This window comes from Atractosteus spatula, chromosome 8 (genome assembly GCF_055471065.1).
Source record: "Atractosteus spatula isolate fAtrSpa1 chromosome 8, fAtrSpa1.hap1, whole genome shotgun sequence".
Lineage (NCBI taxonomy): Eukaryota > Metazoa > Chordata > Actinopteri > Semionotiformes > Lepisosteidae > Atractosteus > Atractosteus spatula.
In genome coordinates, this window is record NC_142713.1 from 15,867,643 (window position 1) to 15,888,139 (window position 20,497).

The 20,497-nt window shown below is 36.2% G+C and overlaps 1 protein-coding gene across 1 annotated transcript in view; it reads right to left on the minus strand.

Annotated features, from left to right (window-relative positions):
• Window positions 1–1,264: 1,264 nt before the first annotated feature.
• The window catches only part of LOC148829210 (UPF0606 protein KIAA1549-like), a 76,790-nt gene continuing 57,557 nt past the window's right edge, over window positions 1,265–20,497 (minus strand). The window contains exons 20-23 of the mRNA XM_088922584.1: window positions 18,553–18,605; window positions 17,122–17,267; window positions 6,787–6,944; window positions 1,265–5,003 (exon numbers count right to left, since the gene is read on the minus strand). Of these exons, the coding sequence (XP_088778710.1) occupies window positions 4,755–5,003; window positions 6,787–6,944; window positions 17,122–17,267; window positions 18,553–18,605 (606 nt within the window). The 3' untranslated portion in view covers window positions 1,265–4,754. The remainder of the gene's footprint in view (window positions 5,004–6,786; window positions 6,945–17,121; window positions 17,268–18,552; window positions 18,606–20,497) is intronic.

The window sequence follows — 20,497 nt, forward strand, 5'->3', positions numbered from 1 at the left end:
GGAGTTTGAATTATACAGGTATGTCCTCACATACAGCATTAAAGTGACGGATATATAATTTATCCATTGATAATGTGTGTCAATGGCAAGTAAAACGTTTAGTCAAAACATGTAATCTTAATTTAATAAGCACAGTTTTGGATATACATGTCGATCAAGTGCTTTGGACATGACCTGAGGACAACAAAATAATGATTTTATTCTGGATCCAGTGAAGAAGGGATCAGTGGGCATCATCCTAGAAATGAGAAGACTGATACTGAGGCCTCCAACAACTTCCATCTGAACTGGTTAGAGAACATCAGTGCTTAGTCCCCTAGTAAAGGAGAGAAAACTACAAAGTCTACAGAAAACAACAAACCCCAATGTGCTGCATGATTATTATATAACTACTAAGAATAAAAAAATAAAGGATGATTTGAAAACGGAAAGAAAGAAGAATTGATTATACTTTATATTATCTTGTGAATTTAAATAAAAAGATTTTTTGCCGTATTTTACAGGAAGTATTATAAATGAAAGAGGACACTTTTAAAACTAAGGAGGATTCGGTCTTCTGTTATATAACAAAGCCTGGTTTCTTTTTAATACTCTTAGTATTTATTATAGACATGCACAATGTCAAGAAACATGCAGTTCATTAAACAAACTGTTAGCTGGACCGGCCAACTTTCTTTTTTTTCACAAAACAAGAAACATACAAACATATAGGAAAAATGTACTGTACATATACTTTAGGAAAATCAAAGCAACATATAATTCATAAGGTGGTTAAATGACTGCCAGGTGTGTAAACAGGTATGAATGACAATGCACCATACTGTGTTATAATTAATCTATTGTTAGAACAAATTAATATCTGAACTTTCAAGTATATATTTTAGGTGTTTTTCATTAATTGCAGGCCGTGAAAATCTGTTACATCACTGTTATGAAAATCCAAAAAATACATAAATATTCATAGACAGGTGTGGTAAAATTATAAGGCACATATTGGGCTAAGGAATCTCATCAAATGCATGGTAGATACAGTATCTAATTGTATCTTTAAATCTTGTGCAATTTATTCTACAGTACCTCCTAAGTAATGAAGACTAAAGTTATCAAGCTTATATTCAACTACCGTGTAAACCATTATCATACACAGAATTTTAAAGAACAATCCAATCAGATTTAAAATTTTAAAAATAAAGACATGTTTATCAAGATGCCACAGCACACTCAAAAGTAACATTAGTGAATTACAGCTGCATGATCTACATGGGATTTAATGCAATATTTTATTTAACATTTTTACAAATAATCTACTGTTTAACATCTACATATTTTTAGTAATTAAAAAACATTCCAAACACAGCAATGAAAGTCTTGAAAGCCAACCCAGTAATAGTTTAAGAGGTGACTATTTTAATAAGAAAATCTTAAAAGGAAAAATCTGGAATATACCACCAGCATAATCACACGTATGAAGTCAGTGAACCAATTGATATGACTTCAGTGTAACTATAATCATAATTTAAATACTGTAGGGATAGATGCACAAACAAAATTAATGCCATCTATAAAGAAATATAGGGAAAACCAACCAGGTTTAAGTCAACTTCTAGGGATATTAAAAACTCTGGGCGGTCACTGACTATGTGATAACACACTAGCACAAGAACTAAACACATTTTAATAGCTACATTTAAAAAAAATAAAATTGTTTTTATGAACAATATTGTACTAACAGCATTCAAAACCTTGACTGCTGTACTTACACTGTACAGTATGTAATAAATCCAACATTACAAGTTTCAGGTCTCGGAGCACGACTTCATTTCTGCTCTTTGAACTTTACTCTTTGAAATTTACTTGTGGATACAGACAAAGATCCTAGGTTTTCAAACCAGTTCAGAGTCAGAAGAAAGTCCAGGTGCAGTCTGAGCCCTTTGATTAAACCAATATCATGACAAAAGAAGATTATTTTCAGGAACAGATGACAGATTTAAGATACAATACTAGATGGATCTGAAAATGATTTAATGGATTGTAACACATTGTGTGGTTCTTTTAGTTGGGAGCAATTACAGAACAATTAACATAAAAAATAAAATAATAAACCCAAACTGTAGGGTGTAGACCCAAAATCATTTCCTTATATACTGTACAGTATCTTCATTTTAACATGTAATGAAGTGTGTGCTCTATTACAATAGATTCAATTCCCACTGAGCTGGTACTGAGCTGCCCTACCAGAACTTTATTTTAACTGAACCAGGACCTGATCATTCATTTTATACAGATACAACATCACCCAGCACATAATGCATACTTGTCCCACATATTTATATGTGACCACTGAGTACTTTGTAAGAAATGTGTGGTGTTATTCCAAATTAAAGATCTCATTCTTGTGGGACACAAATAGTGGAAAAGAAGAAGTACAGTAGGACAAGTTTGAAAAACAAAACGAGAAGTGGAAAATAAAGACATCAAGAGGAAATTTAGAATCTTTCGTCTTGCAATTCTAGTGTGTCAAGGTTCCTTATTCCAAAGAAAAAGGGATTTCTGACTTTTTTCAGACATACTGTACTGTGAGTACATCTGAGAAGTGATAACATAACCTTTTACAAAAATCCAGGAAACCCTTATTATTTTATTGTTACAGTTACCAATGATGAAAATACCACAGCTGTTTCTTCACTGCGGCTGAGCATTATACTGTTACTGTACCTATTGTCTTTCATTCACATAATATACAGAAGTCCATATTACAGAATTTAAATATGAATCTGTTATTTACAGTCTCAGTCCAGTATTTAAATAATACTTAGCAACAATACATTAAACAATATGTTGCAATACAACTGCGATAGCAAATAAAGTGATATAATTTCAGTGTTCCATGCCTTTCACAGATTGTTACAGAACCACCTTTGAGACGTAAACAGAAAATTGGGAAACAAACGTACTTTGTTACCCTGAAATACTAAGTAACAACACTGCATTTCCTCGTTAAAGATTAAAGATCAATCTGTAATACTGATGTTATAGTGGTGAGACTGAATTTCTGCACTGTCCTTTTGTCCAATCGTGTTGCAGATAAAATAATATCCTTCCCTGTTTTACTAACTGGACTGAAAAGCTGGAATCTACTGAAATAAACTGCAGTGCCTTGTGTCTCTTCTTCCACATTTGTCTGCAGTGCAAGGCTACCATGTACAACCTCACTGAAGTTGATGCTTCAGGCTACATGTCAGACAGAGCATGGCTTTGATTTAGAGCACAGTACAGCATGTCATTGGTTTCTTTTAGTGAGGTGACATGAGAGGTTGGCTGTGTCTTTCTAGCTAGAAGGTCTCAAAACCAATGGCCACTGAAAAACATTTAAACATTCTAGATACTGTAGAAGTTAGTTTCAAAATTTCTAATATACAAATGTTACTCTTTAGACAAACTGCTAAATGAAAAGTTAAGCGAATGGATTTTAAGATATAGAAATTTGGTTTCATAATTAAATGAAATTTCCAAATTTCTTACTTCAGGATGAAGGCATCATGAAAGAAAGTGAGTCACCCTTGTAAGAAGGTGCACAGTGTTAAATGTATTAATGGTATCCAAAGAAAAACACCTGAAATGTCACAGATTATAAAAAACAAGCAACAAAAACAAAATGGCAATAGAACTTTAAGAAATAGGTTAGAACCTATTTTACCTCCACACACAGTATTGTACATTGTAATCTTTTTAAATATGGCATCAGCACACTTCTGATTTTGAAGACAGTTGACCCTTGTTTTTTTTTACCATTTCATTTACCTGAATAATGAATAATGCCTGTTGTGCTGTGAATTATACTGTGCAAAGACTGGAGGTTTGTGTTGGTTGACATTGTGTTAGACATCTATAAGAGACCCCTCTGTGGCAGAGAACACAAGGAGTTTCAGTATGTTTAATACAGTCTTATCATAATATTTTATCCTTTTATTTATTCACATCAAGGCTCACTAACCCTTGGTACCTGTGTACTTTAGGACAGTACCCTCTCAGTTACAACAAAAGGCAATGTGCTGTTCAGAATGGGACATATAAAGCTTGAATTTAGCACCAGAAGAAGTTAGGAAGATAAAAGATATAGTAGGAAGCACTTCAACGAAAACAGTAATGCAATTGAATTTTATAATGAAGAAAAACAAATTAAACAACAGAAGGTCCAGTTGGTGAGTTGTACAAGTTAGGAAAATATCTTGCTGTAAAGTGATGTTTGTGATGTAAAAAATGATTTTGCTAAAGCAATGTCTACTGAGCTGCGCTGTTTAAGACCAAACAACCGAATAATGAATCCACAGGAATCCAGCATGGCCAGGCATTGGCAGGTCCTGGCATGAGGAGCAGGGCAGAAAAGACTGTTTCACACTTTAAAGAGCAGATTCATTAAAGGATGAATTGCAGCAGATCAAAGTTCAGCAGATTCTGTGAACACCCTGTAACCCAGAGGTGTCCATAAAGGGACATGAATACCTGTACCAAAATTACCAATTTGAAAGGACTAAGGGAATGCCATTTGGTTAAACTCAAGGGTCTTCAGCCTCTTTCCCTTACTATTTTTATAATTCTCTGCTACAAATACTGCCAGACAAAATTTTAAGAAATGTTGAATGGAGGGGTTCTGTTTCTGGGTGGGCAAACTTCCATGGGAAGCAGGTGGTTTCTTTGTGTTTTGGTCAGGGAAAGTGAGGCTAGTGAGGCTACTGAGGGGATGTGAACAAGTTTCAGCTGTGGAAGCTTTGCACAGCTGACTGTTTCTGCGAGAGCCGCATGAGCTCCTCCCGGATTGCTTTGATGAGGGAGGCTGAGGAATGGCTGGGAGGGGACTCCTCCGGTGGAGCGGAGGGGTATCCAGTCCCAGAGGACTCCAACGTATTGTGCTGCAGGTGGGCAGGAGGTGCAGAGGGCTCCCTCAGAGATGTCCTGGGCATCTGGAACACTGAGGATGAGGTGTATTCAGGGAACCCCAGGACCTAAGATTGATACACAGTAAAAAAATATTTAATGTTCACTTTCTCATTTAAGTGGGAGTTTAGGGATTCTACATATCTTTTGCTTACAAGTACAGTTTATCTTTGTCAGCCTCTCTGACATAAGGATTCTCCTCTGCCTGCTCATGACATGTTATCAAGCATCAAGGCAACATCAGATCCAGGTTTAAATGCTACATTCAACCATAAATACCATAGAATTTAAGACAGAATATCTCTTAAGGGATTTTGGATTAAGGGTGTTTATTTAAGTGGTGTGAAATGGTAAAGTGTGGTGTTAAGCAGTGAGGATACATAGGAGTAGGGGCAGAACCTGGAAGAAATGAATGAAGAGAGTGTCCTGTATACCACTTTATGACCTGTTACTGTATATGAAAAGGCACAGAGAAAAATGTAAATACAATAAAAAGAAGCAAAAAGATTGAGGGAGAAGACAGTTTTTCCTTTGGCCAACTCATGCCACAGACAACTAGGAATATCCCCAAAAAATCTAAACAATGATTTTTTTAAACTCTAAAATAGTATTCATCAGATAAGCAGCTAGACGTTAGATATTGATATTGACACTTTTGTTGTAAAAAATCCGCAGAGATCAGCAGAGGCAGGAAATGAAAGTTAACAAGTAATTAAAATTTAAACAAATCATTGTTTCTTACAAGTAATTGATATTTGACATAAAAACATCAAAATAAAATCTGAAAAAATGGAGATCCTGGATTAAACAAGAAAAATTGGTTCTGCTCCCCACCAGCACTATGATTCTAGTTTAAATTCAGATGCTTTAACAAGCACATACACATACAGTATGATCTGCAAAACAACAAGAGCAGTGAGTATACAAAACTGAAAGGGCTTAGGTTTAGTGGACTAACCAGTGTAGTTTTGCTAATTAATGTGTACACGTGAGAGTGAGGCCACACTCATGTGTAATGCAGGTTTATTGGTGTTATTTGAATGGTGTGATCACTGAGCGTGCTATCATATAAAAGCAGGACATCTGTGTGGGAATTGTCAGAGCTATGAGAGTAAGAAGGGGTGTGAAGAATATGGAAGGTGAAGAACGGTATGAAAAAGCAGAGTGAAAAAGCTGGAGAGGGCAAAGAAAAAAGGAGAAAAAAAGCAAAGAAATAGTAATGTAGAATGGTGTGTAAAGCTTACTCTTCTTTCCAGCACTTAAAAATTACTGGGTTAAGATTTTCAGATCTCAGAACATATAGCACAAGGCACAATAGAAAGAATGTTTTCTCTGCCTCATTCAGCAGATCCAACCAGCAGTGTAACTCCAGACCAATGTTATTTCTCAGCATTTGAAAAGACAGAAAGAGAGGTTTTATTTAATTTTTGTTTAGTTCATGCTGAAGATTTTTACTGGATCAATGATCCTGCTGAGTTTATCTGCAGTGGAAAGTGCAGAGAATATTTCAATATTGGCTCAAGTTTAACTTTCTGAAGAATGGAATGCAGATTTAAAATTCAGTTTGATGAAATTCAGTTGAACACATTCTGGTTGATTTAGGGCAGTCGAATCTCAGTCCTACTGCCACCGTGAGTTATGTTTTTCAGGTTTGATGTACTTTCCACTATCAGTGATTTTTGCCAGGATAAGGCAGCTAAGCAATTCAAGGTAAACTCAGATTAAACACTAAATAACTGTGCTTGAACCAGTGATGTGTTTGTGGAGGTGAGTGGTTTGTTGCAATTTATTTTATGTACAGTAGGTGCGCTGTAGGATGGAAAAGGTTGGGAAATATAGCTTGAAACTTACAGCATCCCTGTTATGTCCAGCTCTTGCATACTCTTCATCGGAACGATAAGGAGTCCAACCTGAGCTGCCAGATGAGCTTGGAGCTGCTCTTCCTACCCCAGGGTACGCACTGATCCGGCTCGACAGACCCACCTGAGTCAGGTGATGAAGTTGAGCACCTAAACACACATTTCAAAATCAAATATACTATACAACAATGCAAGGTCAGCTCAAGACCTAAAAGAAAATTTATACCTTCTGCTTTGGGTTATGACAAAATTAGAGCAAAAGTTCCTAACATATCAGAGAATAAAATATGAATATAGTCTACAGCCGTGGTTATCAAACTATGGTATACATACAGATGCAGCCATTCAAAATGCGCGGGCGATACCGCATTATTTTGCGGTACGCTGTACGCAGTCTACCGCAAGCTACCGGTAAATACCGCGAGTTACCGTAAATTCTCCTATAATACGACAAGCAAAATAATAGTATCCGGAATTTCCGCAAGGTGGAGCTAATAAAGCTCAACCTCTCATGTTTGGGCTGTGGCCATCAAAGTCTTTAACGAAGATATTACTAATAGTATTAATAATGAATGACCTTGGACAAGCTGTAAGTGTAAACTCAAAGTATTGCCCTGGTCAACATTCTTTTTTTCATTGACCGTCTTTGTAAAAGTAACACCACAGCATTTCGCAATCACGCATTTGTTTCCAATCATGCAAAGTACAGTGATTCACCATGCCTTTCACATGCTCATAAAAGAGATTGATTTAGGAACATAAACATATTACCGTATGCAAACTGTACTGTATACAGTATGTATATGTATATTTAATGTCTTAACTGTGCCCGTTTAAGTATTGAATATTCATATCTAATTTTACCACTGAAGGGAAATCTTAGTAGCTGAGCATAAAAAGAATAGGAGCATACTGCAACACGTGTGAAGGCCATAAACGATATTAATTTTGGAACATAAACATACAGTATATGGCTGGTCTCGGTACTTTAAAGAAAACATACAAGAAACATGGTTTCATTATGACCAGAATCGGTCTTGAGATATTTTTAACTTGATTTACAGTATTTGAGAGGTATGTCTTAACACCGATACTACAGTGCTTAAGTACTGCTCACGTATATGTTTCTAGGTTTATATTATGCATTTCATACGGTCAAATTACTTTTGAGCAACTAATAAGAAGCGCGAAACGGTATGTGTTTTAGTTTCGTTTTGTGCTGGGACCCGTGGATTGATTAGAGATATCAAGTACATACAAGTCATTTTTTAAATGTTGTAGTTCGTCTTGAAAAAATGTTACGAGTACATCATCTATCAACAATTACACAGGTTCTGTTTCCATATTGCGGATTTTGGTTACGTAATATTATTTTCTAGATTTCACGTTGTGAATATATGATTTGGGCAAACAGAGCCGCAAAGAAGTACATTATGGGTTGTTGTTTTTTTTTTGCAGTTTTATCTAGAACAAGCGATGCTTAAACCTTTGTCTTATTCTTGTGAAACTATCCACACGACAGTTACAGTACCTAGGAGTTGACTTCAGTGATGTCACTGATGGGATGTTTCTAAAAATCCATCCTCTGTAAAACGTCTTCTCTAGTTGTCCTGCATATGTATTCGCTAATGAAGCTGTGTCTTCTGAGCCTGGATCTCTACATTTCTGTATGAACCAGCTTAGAGGGCTAAAGACAGCTTGTGTTTAAATTGAGTGTAAGGCAATTTATGCTTCTAAAGTCATGGTCAGCATTTATTATTGTACTGTGCTGTAAACTTGTTCTGTGCCAAGTCACATTATTTTATAGCGTTTTTATAGCGTTATCAAATCCGGTGGCGCTGTGTGTTAGTTTCCTGACTCCCATGTCACATGGTCTGTGATTGAAACCTGTAATACCGGTTTAATTCGTCACAGCCAGCACTCCGGTTGTAAAGTAGAAGCAGGCGAGATTTCCAGCGAAAAACACCTCCCCCTTCTTCAGGTGTGAGGGTCTTCTGCTCAGAATGAAACGCTAAAATGTAATGTAGGCTCTGAATGGGTTCAATTGTGATTTGGGCTTGATTAAGGTCGCTGCCTTTCATCTAAAACCCTACTTGAATCCTTCTAAACTAAAAATCAGTGTTAGTGAGTTCTAAATAAAGAGGTATCCAGGTAACAGTGAAACGGGCGGACAGTCTGGGGAGATCGCCCGTTTTCCATGTAAATAGTTCCCTGGTTCCGCACCCCTTGGTGTTTCTCTCGCTCTCTCTCGGGTCACCTGATCATTAGCTCGAAATATTTCAGTGCTTTGTGTATATTCTAATGGTAGTGGGGGCAGGGTGTGTGGGAACAGGTTTGGTTGAAATTGCATTGGAGATCTATGTTCTTCACACCTGAAACATTTTCTCTGAAAGCATTTTCTTCGCAGTTTAACCGATCTTGTTACAGCATGTTACAGTTTACTATTATTAACCATATTAATTTTAAGTGCTTTATGTAAAATCTTGTAAAAATATATTTTCATTGTTCAAATATACATTAAGTCTGACTATCATATAATAAGTTAAATACAAAACTAAAGAAAAAATAGGGTTAAATATAATTCAAAATATTTTGCTAACAATGTTAACTGTTTATGAATAATAAAATGTATTAACTAAGGAGTAGGATGGCACAGTTGTTAGTATGTTTTTTGTTTTGTTTCTTTTTCATAAATACAACAGTAGTACCTGATGTCTCAGTGGCTTTCAAAATTAAATTATGCATGCAAACCTGTGAACTAGAAAGATAACTAAGATATCCATCCATTTATAATGGTGGCAAAGTGGTTAGCATTGCTATCTTGCAGCACTGGGGTCCTAGGTTCAATTCCTGCCATCCTGTGTGTGTGGGGTTTACATGTTCTCTCTGGGTTACATGGTTTTTCTCCATATGTGTGATATGACTCCCTCTCGCACTCCAAAACATACTGGTAAGTTAATTGGTTTATGGGAAAACTGGCCCTGGTGTGTGTGTGTTTGTGTCTGTCTGTCCTGTGATGGACTGGCGCTATGTCCAGGGTGTATTCTGCCTTGTGTCCGTTGCTTACTGGGATAGGCTCCAAATCCTCTGTACTGGATAAAGAGATTAGAAATGGAAGTAAAGGCACTGTGTGGATGGAACTATACACAGTGTTAGAAACCCACTATGAAATGGCAGCATCTCACTGAGAATAAAATATTTTATAGTGCTGGCTTAAGGAAACAGCCTTTCCACCTCTCTTGCACATCAGTATCCATACCTAGTTATTTAAACAAATTGCCTCTAATTATAAACATCTTAATATGCTGGCTCTGTGGATCCGCATCAGCTATGTTTGCCCATTCCTTCAATTCATGTGCATCCAACACACAGTTCAATGCCAGCAACTACACATAATCTAAAATACAATCCTTATTTCAGTATCTATGTAAACATATAGTCTGTTAACTTCATCATCTTCATCAAAAGTATGCCTAACCCCATTAGGAAGTGTTCTTGTTATAAGTGTATTCCTCAGCTTTCCCCAAATTATCTTCTTCTTGCCAACATCTCTAGTCTTTTATCCTGCAATAACTCAGCCAACACTTAAATCTCCAAAAGCTGCTTGTGTTAATTTCTTTAAATCACAAATATCATGTGTAAATACTGGCCATGTAATACTCTGCATTGTGGAATAATAGTTTATTTTAAAGGGAACTAGAGAAACTAAGAACTAGAGAAATCAAGAAAGGCTTTTTTTCTAGAATTAATAAATGCACATCCTGTTCACTGGGGAAATTAAATCCACACTGAGCAATCTTCAATATGTTCAGAATATGACAGCAAGAATCCTATCAGGGATGTATTACACCTGTTTTCAAGTCCTTGCACTGGTTACCTATCAGATTTCGAGTCAACTTCAAAATCCTTATCCTCCTTATATACTGTCCTACAACTGTTATTATCGATCTCCGAATTATTGTACTTGACATGACTTCATTCAGCCTTTCCTGAACGTCTATGACAGGCAGAGAGAGTGCTGTTTCTGGTGCGATCTTTTGCAGCTGACATTTCACTGTTTTAAACGAACAAGAAATTAGATTGCTCATAAATCACTTATTCTATATAAACACAGCGTAATTGCCCTCCGAAAATCCTCTTTTTCTTGTTCGTTTTAGAGACCTTGATCAAAACTGATTTTAGATGTCAGAAAGGATTTATTTTCTCTGTATTTCCTACATTGCTTTGTCGAGATTTTAACTTTATATCTAACTTTATATCTAGGCTCAGATTTCAACTATAAATCGTACAGTAATTAATAGCAGTAAATACTGATGTTTATACATAAAAAAGTCATGCCTTGGAGTATAGACCCCCAAAGGAATGCCATAGACTCAAACTGCAAAATAAACACATACAGAAAGAAAGTATTTGTATTGTAATTGCAAATCCTGGTTCTGTATGAGTGATTGGTATGACTTTCCTCATTACAAATCTCTTATTAGAATTTAAATTTCTCTGTAACTCCAGGTCAGAACAGAGAAAATGTAACTGCCTTAAGGAGTTTACGATTATGAAAAATAGAAGGATAAGCATGATACGTATGTCTTCTGTCATTTTCTAAGTCATGTTACTGAGCACCAAATCTTATTGAGAATATGAATCCATTTAAGGTTTATACCATTAAAGTAACGGTTTACTCCATGCTGAAAATGTTTGTACCAGACTTTTTTGAGGCCTGTTTAATTGTGTCTGAAGTCTGATGTTGTAAATTTTATTGTTAAAAAGATCCATGAAAATGTCACTACTAAAGTTAGCTGGTACTGTTGGTATTGTAAGTGGCAAGTAGAGCTCATATTTTAGATTTTGTGTAGTTGCTAGCGTTGAACTGTGTGTTGGATGCACATGAATTGAAGGAATGGGCAAACATAGCTGATGCGGATCCACAGAGCCAGCATATTAAGATGTTTATAATTAGAGGCAATTTGTTTAAATAACTAGGTATGGATACTGATGTGCAAGAGAGGTGGAAAGGCTGTTTCCTTAAGCCAGCACTATAAAATGTTTTATTCTCAGTGAGATGCTGCCATTTCATAGTGGGTTTCTAACACTGTGTATAGTTCCATCCACACAGTGCCTTTACTTCCATCCATTTCTAATCTCTTTATCCAGTACAGAGGATTTGGAGCCTATCCCAGTAAGCGACGGACACAAGGCAGAATACACCCTGGACATAGCGCCAGTCCATCACAGGACAGACAGACACAAACACACACACACCAGGGCCAGTTTAAATCTAACCTCAGAACCTTTCTTTTCAGAAGACTTAGTGTCTGTATCTGCTTCATTTTCTAATTTTGGTAGCACCTCTAACTGCTTGTCTTTCTTATATGCATTTACTTTGTAATCTGTGGTCCTTTTATCTGTTTTTACATCTACTGTATTGCTTTGAGATGCCACCTTTAATGGTGATATATCAAATAAAGTTTTTTATTATTGTTATAGGGAAACATGATCAGATTTTCCCTGGTTCAGAAAAAAAGATCTAAAGTATACTAGTTTGTCACTCTTCTCATTCCCTTTGCTAAATGACTTTTCATACTAATCTGATCAATCTAACTGCCAGTTTTCTGTGCTTTCTCTATCCTGCTAGATTTGCAATTATTCTGAAAATTTTCATCTTGAAATAACTCATTTCTAAATACCCTTTTCACTGTTAACATCTTGCAGCAACTCTGCGACAAAATATACACTCTGACAGTTCATCCTGCTACCAACATTAAATAAAACAAATCTTAAGATTTCTATATTTATGTCTTTATTTAGTGGTTTCATTAGTGACAAAGGCTAAACTTTCTTGGAAAAATGTCTTTTATGTGTTGCGGAAAAAACTGACTTGCTTTAACAAAATATGTTTACAAATCCTTTCACCTGGCATTTTCGTAGTTAGAAATTATGGAACGCTCTGTTAAAAGCAAGGGAGTTTTTATGTCCGTTGCAGTTCTTTTGCAACATGAATATAATTATATCGTTATTAATTTCTTGAGATACGCGATTCCATATTATATTCCCTTTTAATCAAATTCTAAAAGTATGCTTGTTGACTCCGGTATCGCGTTAGTTAAAGACTTCGATGCTTAAAATGTTTAGGGAGAAATGGAATACTGGTGTGTATGTTTTCTTTAAAGTACCGAGACCAGCCATATACTGTATGTTTAAGTTCCAAAATGAGTATTGTTTATGGACTTCACACGCGTTGCAGTATGCTCCTATTCTTTTTATGCTCAGGCACTAAGTAAAAGGAGATGCTTCATATTGCTTGACTAATTTTAAAAACTAAGTTAGAAATGCAGACGCTCCCTCGGTGCGCTGCTCTGGTGCGCCGGCTCTTACACAGTGCCTGTCTGCCGTAAGCGTTACAATATACATACCCAACACTGCTTGTATCCATCTGTCATGCAAATAAAACACCTTGAATTGAATTGAATTGAGGGGAGAGGGGGGGAATACTAAAGCCAATACTGGCTCAATACCCTCGATGGGCTTTGACGTGCTAATGCGTTGGTTTAACAGTCCGGGTGTGGCAGGCTTCCAATGTCAACTCGACTCGATTGGAAGACAATGAACGTATTTTGTGATATTTAGAAATATAAATTTGTTTGGTGCGAGTGAGGTTTTATTTAATCTCTGACCAAGGGAAACGTTTCATTTTTTCAAAGAAATGTTTGTTAAAAAATAAAGTCATAGTTCTATGGGATTCAATCACAGACCATGTGACATGGGAGTCAGGAAACTAACACACAGCGCCACCGGATTTAATAATGCAATAAAAACGCTATAAAATAATGTGACTAGGCACAGAAAAAGTTTACAGCACAGTACAATAATAAATGCTGACCATGACTTTAGAAGCATAAATTACCTTACACTCAATTTAAACACAAGCTGTCTTTCTGTATGAACCTCTAAGCTGGTTCATACAGAAAATCTAGAAATGCATTAGCCATTATGATTAAAAAACACATAATTAAACACGCGTTTGCGATTTAAATCAGAACACGATTTAAATCAATATAAATGTTTATATTGTAACGCATACTGTCCAGCCTCCATTTCTCTATAAAAATTTACTCTGTTGCACACACACACACACTAGAAGCAGGAACCGCTGTCAGAAGGGAAGATATGTTCAAAATATCGCAAATATCGATCATGTTGCGATATTTTGAAATATAAAAGTCAATTGATTGTCCATAATATCGCTATTCTATTTTTTCGAAGAAATGTTTGTTAAAAGAAAAGTCCAGCACCAGCTGGATTCGAACACACAACCTGCCAGTTGGTAGTCACGCACCTAGACCAGTAGGCTACAAGACAGCTCGCATGAACAGGCAGGTGAAACAGCCCTACACAGCCCTGTCGCAGTACACGGATATAATCATACCGTTATTAAATTCTTTAGATACGCGATTCCATATTATATTCCCTTTTAATCAAATTCTAAAAGTATGCTTGTTGACTCCGGTATCACGTTAGTTAAAGACTTCGAAGCTTAAAATGTTTAGGGAGAAATGGAATACTGGTGTGTATTTTTTTCTTTAAAGTACCAACACCAGCTATATACTGTATGTTTATGTTCCAAAATTAATATCGTTTATGACCTTCAGATGCGTTATGCTCCTCTTCTTTTTATGCTCAGCTACTAAAATTTCCCTTTAGTGGTAAAATTCCATATAAATATTCAAAACTAAGCGGATTGAAATGTGCACAGTAAAGACATTGAATGATTAAATCTTTTCACTACCAACCAATGCACCACGAGTGCCCCTGTCGGTCATTTTGGCCAGCCAATCACTTACCGCGGTGCCCTACGGTGCCCTGCGGGTTGGTTACTGCACCGCGGGTTTTTACCGCTCATTTTGAATGGCTGCATCTGTATCACAGCGCCCCCAGGTGGTGCGCCAGATGACCCTGGAAATGTGTTGTGTGCACTGAAAAATTGGGACGGGTTTTCATATTTTCTATTTTAATAAAATTAATTTATGTGTCAAATACGCAGCCTACGTACTACGATACAGCACGTGCTAATACTTGAGTGGACACAAGAGCTACTATGTACAGTAATTCTATACCATTGTATAGGAAAGCGTGCTATGAATGGAAGTGGCCAATTGTATTTAAAAAAAGTTATCTCCAGCAAATAGGGAGGTAAGAGAATGTGCGTGATTTTGGAACAATGCCAATCTTGTAAGCACAGGAAAGTATAGAAATGCGTGCCACAAACGTAAGTGACCAATTGTATTAAAAAAAATTATCTTCAGCAAATATGGAGGTACTTGGTTTTGGAACAACTGGCAATCTTATGAGCACAGGAAAGCATGACAGATAACAGAAAATTATTTAAGGACTGTTCTAGGTTAATTTGAGAAAAATACACAGAGCGTCTCTGTGTTTCGCTCCCATGAGCACGAAATAAAAACTTCTTTTAACTTCTAAGATGGACTCCTGAAACAGAAACGGGGGAAAATGCAAGCTTGCGGATTGCTAAAGCAGGTTAGCCCCACACTATTTGTGAAGAAAAAGCTGCTAAACAGCTCGACTTGGTGCCCCCTTCGAAAGATACAGTCAGTCATACAATTATTGACATGGCAGATGATGTCAAAAGTACACAGATAGAGCGCATTAAGATGAGCAGATGCTTTTCACTGCAATTAGATAAGTCTGTAGATGCCTTTGATTTGGCCAATTTGCTCCTTTACGTCAGATACGAGTTTGAGGGTATGTCCCATGAGGACTTTCTGTTCTGTAAGCCGCTACCAACAAGAACTACATGAGAGCAAATATTTCAGCCTCTGAATGAATTTATCGAAAAGAATGGCATCGACTGGATAAAATGCGTCAGAGTTTGTACAAACGGTGCTAGAACGACAACAAACCGACACAGCGGTGTAGTTGCACAAATTAGAGGTTACTCCAGATATGAATTGAACGCACTGCAGCATCCACCACGAGGCCTAGTCCGTCAAGAAAATGCCTGAGGATTTAAAATCTATTTGACTCTGTTGTGAATTTTATCAAGGCTTGGCCAAAAAGGTTCACCCCTCTCACTGAAATGGTGTTTTTTTTATTGTTTATTTTTAATTGTTGTTGTTCCTGTTGTCATTCTGTAAAGCGCTTTGAGAAGCCACCTTTAAAGGCGCTATATCTAATAAAGTTTATTATTATTATTATTATATTAATTATATGTGTGAGTGTGTGCGCGCTCGCTCATGTTGGTCACGGAGATTTTCTGTGGTTCCTATGAGAAAATGACTTGTAGGTGGTACTTGGATGCTTTGGTTTCATCAGGGGTGGTACTTGGCAAAAAAGTTTGAGAACCACTGGTCTACAGAAGCTAATTTCTGAGGATTTACTTTGCCATGTACAGTTAACTTGTTAACTTGTTTTTGTGAACTTGGGAAATGGTAAGTATATACATTCTTTTAATGTTAGATTTTGTTTGCTCTATTCAATTTTATTTGCTTTTATTGCTTTAATCAACTGAGTGGAATATTAACCAAACAATTGAAAATTAAATCTGCATTACTAAATTAAAATACTGAACTATCTAATATGATCATATGTTGGCAGTGTAATAGCTAATGACACAGTGAAATAAAAATATAAACCTGACAAGCAATTTAAAAAAGTAGGTATACAATATATAACACATAAGTGATCAGAGAAATGTATATGTCTCATAGCTACCTCATAAAACTAATTACGTATACAGTAGTTCCTTTTTGTTATTTGTTCACATCCTTTTCTGCTGTCTTGACAGAACATTAAGATACACTAAAACAGAGAAGCAGATTATTCCATACCACAACCTTCCCAAACAACTGATAATAGCTCCATCAGTTATATGAGCATATAGTGAACAGTATGCACTGCTGGATTATGGACAAGAAGCACTGCTACCCTGATAGCAGCAATATCCTAGGGTGGGTTAATGTAACTGTAACTTGGCAATGTCCATGTGGCACAGTACACATCTTAGTACAGATGTGAGCCTGTGACCCTGTGACCCTTTATGGGATAAAGCCGTAAGAAAATGGATGGATATTTGTACTTATACACCAGATATATTTTATCAGTGGTGCACAAGGATTTCACAATGCAGCTCCAGCTCCTATCAAATTGTGATTCAGTCAAAATGGCAAATAGAGCACAGATTTCACAACACAGAAACCTAGATCTAATATGTATTACTTAAAAATTTTAATTTAGTTTGAGATGAAAAGTAGGCATGTGACCTTTAGGACCCAATTAAGTTGTCATTTTTCTGCTACAAAGGTGTGACAGATACCTGTAGTTCCTCCAACAGGACGAGGCCTTGCAGACGAGGGCAGCTCCTCACTGTAGACTCCTCTACCAGAGTACAGGCCCTCTGTCTGGGGTGGCTCAGACCGCCCAGGTTCTCCAGGCTGCAGGTAGCCTGAACCAAGACCCTGCCTGGTGAAACACATCAAACAAATTGAGGTCATTAGACATACAGTAAAACTTTTTAAGGACAGATTCTCTTTGTATTGAATCTACATATTTTTTTCTTAACGACAATTTCAACAATTTGGAAAAATTATAAATTGCCACAATTAATTGTGGAATTGAAGAAAGTAAGATTGTGCAAAACTGCTTTCACAGTACGTTTGTGCACTGAGTAAGGATGTACCCATTTAAGTCAGAAATTAATGAATAGTGTGTTGCTGACAGAGTCTGGGAATTTAATTTGTTCTTTTATATCCTTTTTAATTGTATTTATAGCACATAAAATGAGCTATAAAGTATGAGCTGTAAATATGACCACAATGCAGCATTAGACTGTATCTGAATTCAGTGAGGTATACCATATGAAGTCATTTACTACTGGAAAGTGTCATGGTGGAAAAACAAACCCGTCGCTGCTGAGGCAACCTTCACACCCTCCCCAAAGGTAATTGTACAAACACTAATCATGGTAAAAGCACTACGATTTGCTTTTTTATATTTACTTCTCAAACTTTATTATACAGTTTTAAATATAACATGAACATTTTTATAACACCTAACAATAAAGCACTTATTAATCATAAAGCACTCAAAATTCCATTCAAATAAACCAGACACTTTGGAAAAAGGTTCCCCTTGAAGAATATATACAGTATGCTGAATTATAAAATGCACAAATGCAGCAGAAGAATTTAATGCAAAAACAAAAAGGGGCAGAAAAGGGGCAAAACTGTGCATATTATCGACAATATCAAAAATGGTTGTTAAGAAAATTTAAAAAAACATGTATATTAACCTTAATCAAGAACTGTATACATTATTATTGACAACACTCTACAGTATATCTTGTGAAAAGAGAACAGACATAAACATGGTTCAACATTACTCCACCAGAAGCACACATCATTTTTTAATTAAAACATACTGTTTTCCCAAGCAAAATCTTTACAGTATTTCAACAATTTTTGTAACAATAAAAAGGGAACTGCAGGTAGCAGACCCATTTTGTGGATCATTCTAATGATTTGTTAGTCATGACAATAGTCATTCCTAATACTTTCTGTAAGTGAAGCATAAAAAATAACTATGCTTTTTTGAAGCCAAATGATAAAAACAATTTACTGCTCTCTCATATATTTCAGTTTGTAATCCAAGCCCAGCAAAAGTTGCTCTAGTACGCCAGTTCACTGGATTTAATGACAACTTTGCAAATTGTTCCACCTAGTAAGAGAAATAGACTTCATTTTCCTACCTTTGTAGTAACCCTTGAACTGAGGGAGGAGACATTCCTAATTCAGCATACCTCTAAAATACAGTAAATACATACAGTTTATATCAACACATTTATAAATAAAAGACAAAGCAATGGTAGAAATAAACAATACTAGGTACACATTAAAGGTATATATTTTCCTTTTTTTGATTATTTTTGATTTTATGCATTTCTTCCAATTGTGCCAATGTTTCAATGTTACATTGCTGTGTGACATCATTTGTTTTACTATTCTTCACAAGTCTTCAAAGAGAATGACAGATTCTCCTAACCTCATCAACTTTACCTGAAATCCTACTTAAAATATAAATATTGATAATAAATATAAATAATAACTTCAATTAACAATTTGATGAGTCATAAATCAATATTTTTTAAAAGAAAACAAGCAAACCAGTAAGCACAGACACATTTTCTGAAAGATTACATAATTTACTTTGGAATAGTGATCTCAATAGTGAGCTTTATTGAGGTACAGTAACTTTCCCAGCTGAGAAGAATGACAGCACAACGCATTCACAACCCTTAGGTTGTGATAGACCACATCGCTGATTCAGAATTCTTAAATTACAAAAACTAAAGGTAGAATATGAATGAGGATGCAGTTAGCATGTTGAATGGATAAGAGAGAAATGAAAGATTCAAAGAAAGCTTGGTTGCATTTCTAAATTGAACAGGGAGACAAAAGGTGGTGACTCTCTGCTCTGGAGAACAGTGTGTAAGGGTGCAGAAGGGGAACTAATGAGACCCCTGCATGACCAAAGGAAATTGCTTAATTATGGAACAAGGTGTGCTTAAGTGGGTATTATTTGGATTTAATCCATGACTTCAGGGGATCAAAAGTTTAGGAGAAGGTCCAAAACTCAAAGGATTTAAAGGTGCCAATTGGGATTCCCTGAGAAGCATGTGGTGCTCGGCTTATCTCATCAAGGAATTGATATACTGTAGGAACCAGCAGCAAGTCATTAACCGCTTGAAAAGTGATGGAAAAGAAAAAGAAACTGTCTGAAGTCATTAACTGATGGAAAAGTGGGTTGGAAGGGATGGCTGTTTGAGATGAGTGTACTTGGTCATAGTAATGGGCAAGTTCCTGCAGAAAAGGGGCAAAACTGTGCATTGCATCTATAGAGCCTGAGCCGAAGGTAAGGAAGCAGAGCTACAACAGAGAACTTGGTGATGACCCATTTTACATAAAGTGGATATCAAAGGTTTTTAAGGAACAAGTAATAGGTTTATTCCATGCTGAAAAAAAGAAGAAAGAGAACACAACTTTTCGGCCGTGGAGCCTTCTTCAGGTGACACCTGAAGAAGGCTCCACGGCCGAAACGTTGTGTTCTCTTTCTTCTTTTTTTCAGCATGGAATAAACCTATTACTTGTTCCTTTGCAGCCTACGCATGCTGACGCAGCTACCCACCTGAACTATCAAAGGTTTTTGTTGTGTTCTGTTATTAAAATGACTGCTGCACACTTACAGTATTTCTCGCCTAATTAAGAACTGTACATTATAACATTTTAAAAAGATATTTTCTTCAAGGTATTTTAGCAACTGAGAGAATCCAACTAACAATTCTAAACTGAACCAATCAATTTTGGAATTTACCACAATTTGATTTCTTTAAACCCTAGGTGCTGAAAAACAACTAATTGTGCAGATCTGTTTGCTAATCATACTGTATATGCAATGCTGAGCAACAGCTCACTCAAAATGTTGACAGGGTGTTGATATGTAGATATTTTAGATAGAATGTTGTTGGAGGATTTTATAATGCTATTAGAAAAATGCAGTATGGTTATCTCAGATGTAACAAATTAAGACTACAATTAAGGTAAAAAATGATCACATATTGGCTATAGTCAAATACAATGAACGTTATCTCAGATGTAACAAAATCTAAAGCTAAAAGAGTATAGGAATTGGAAGTA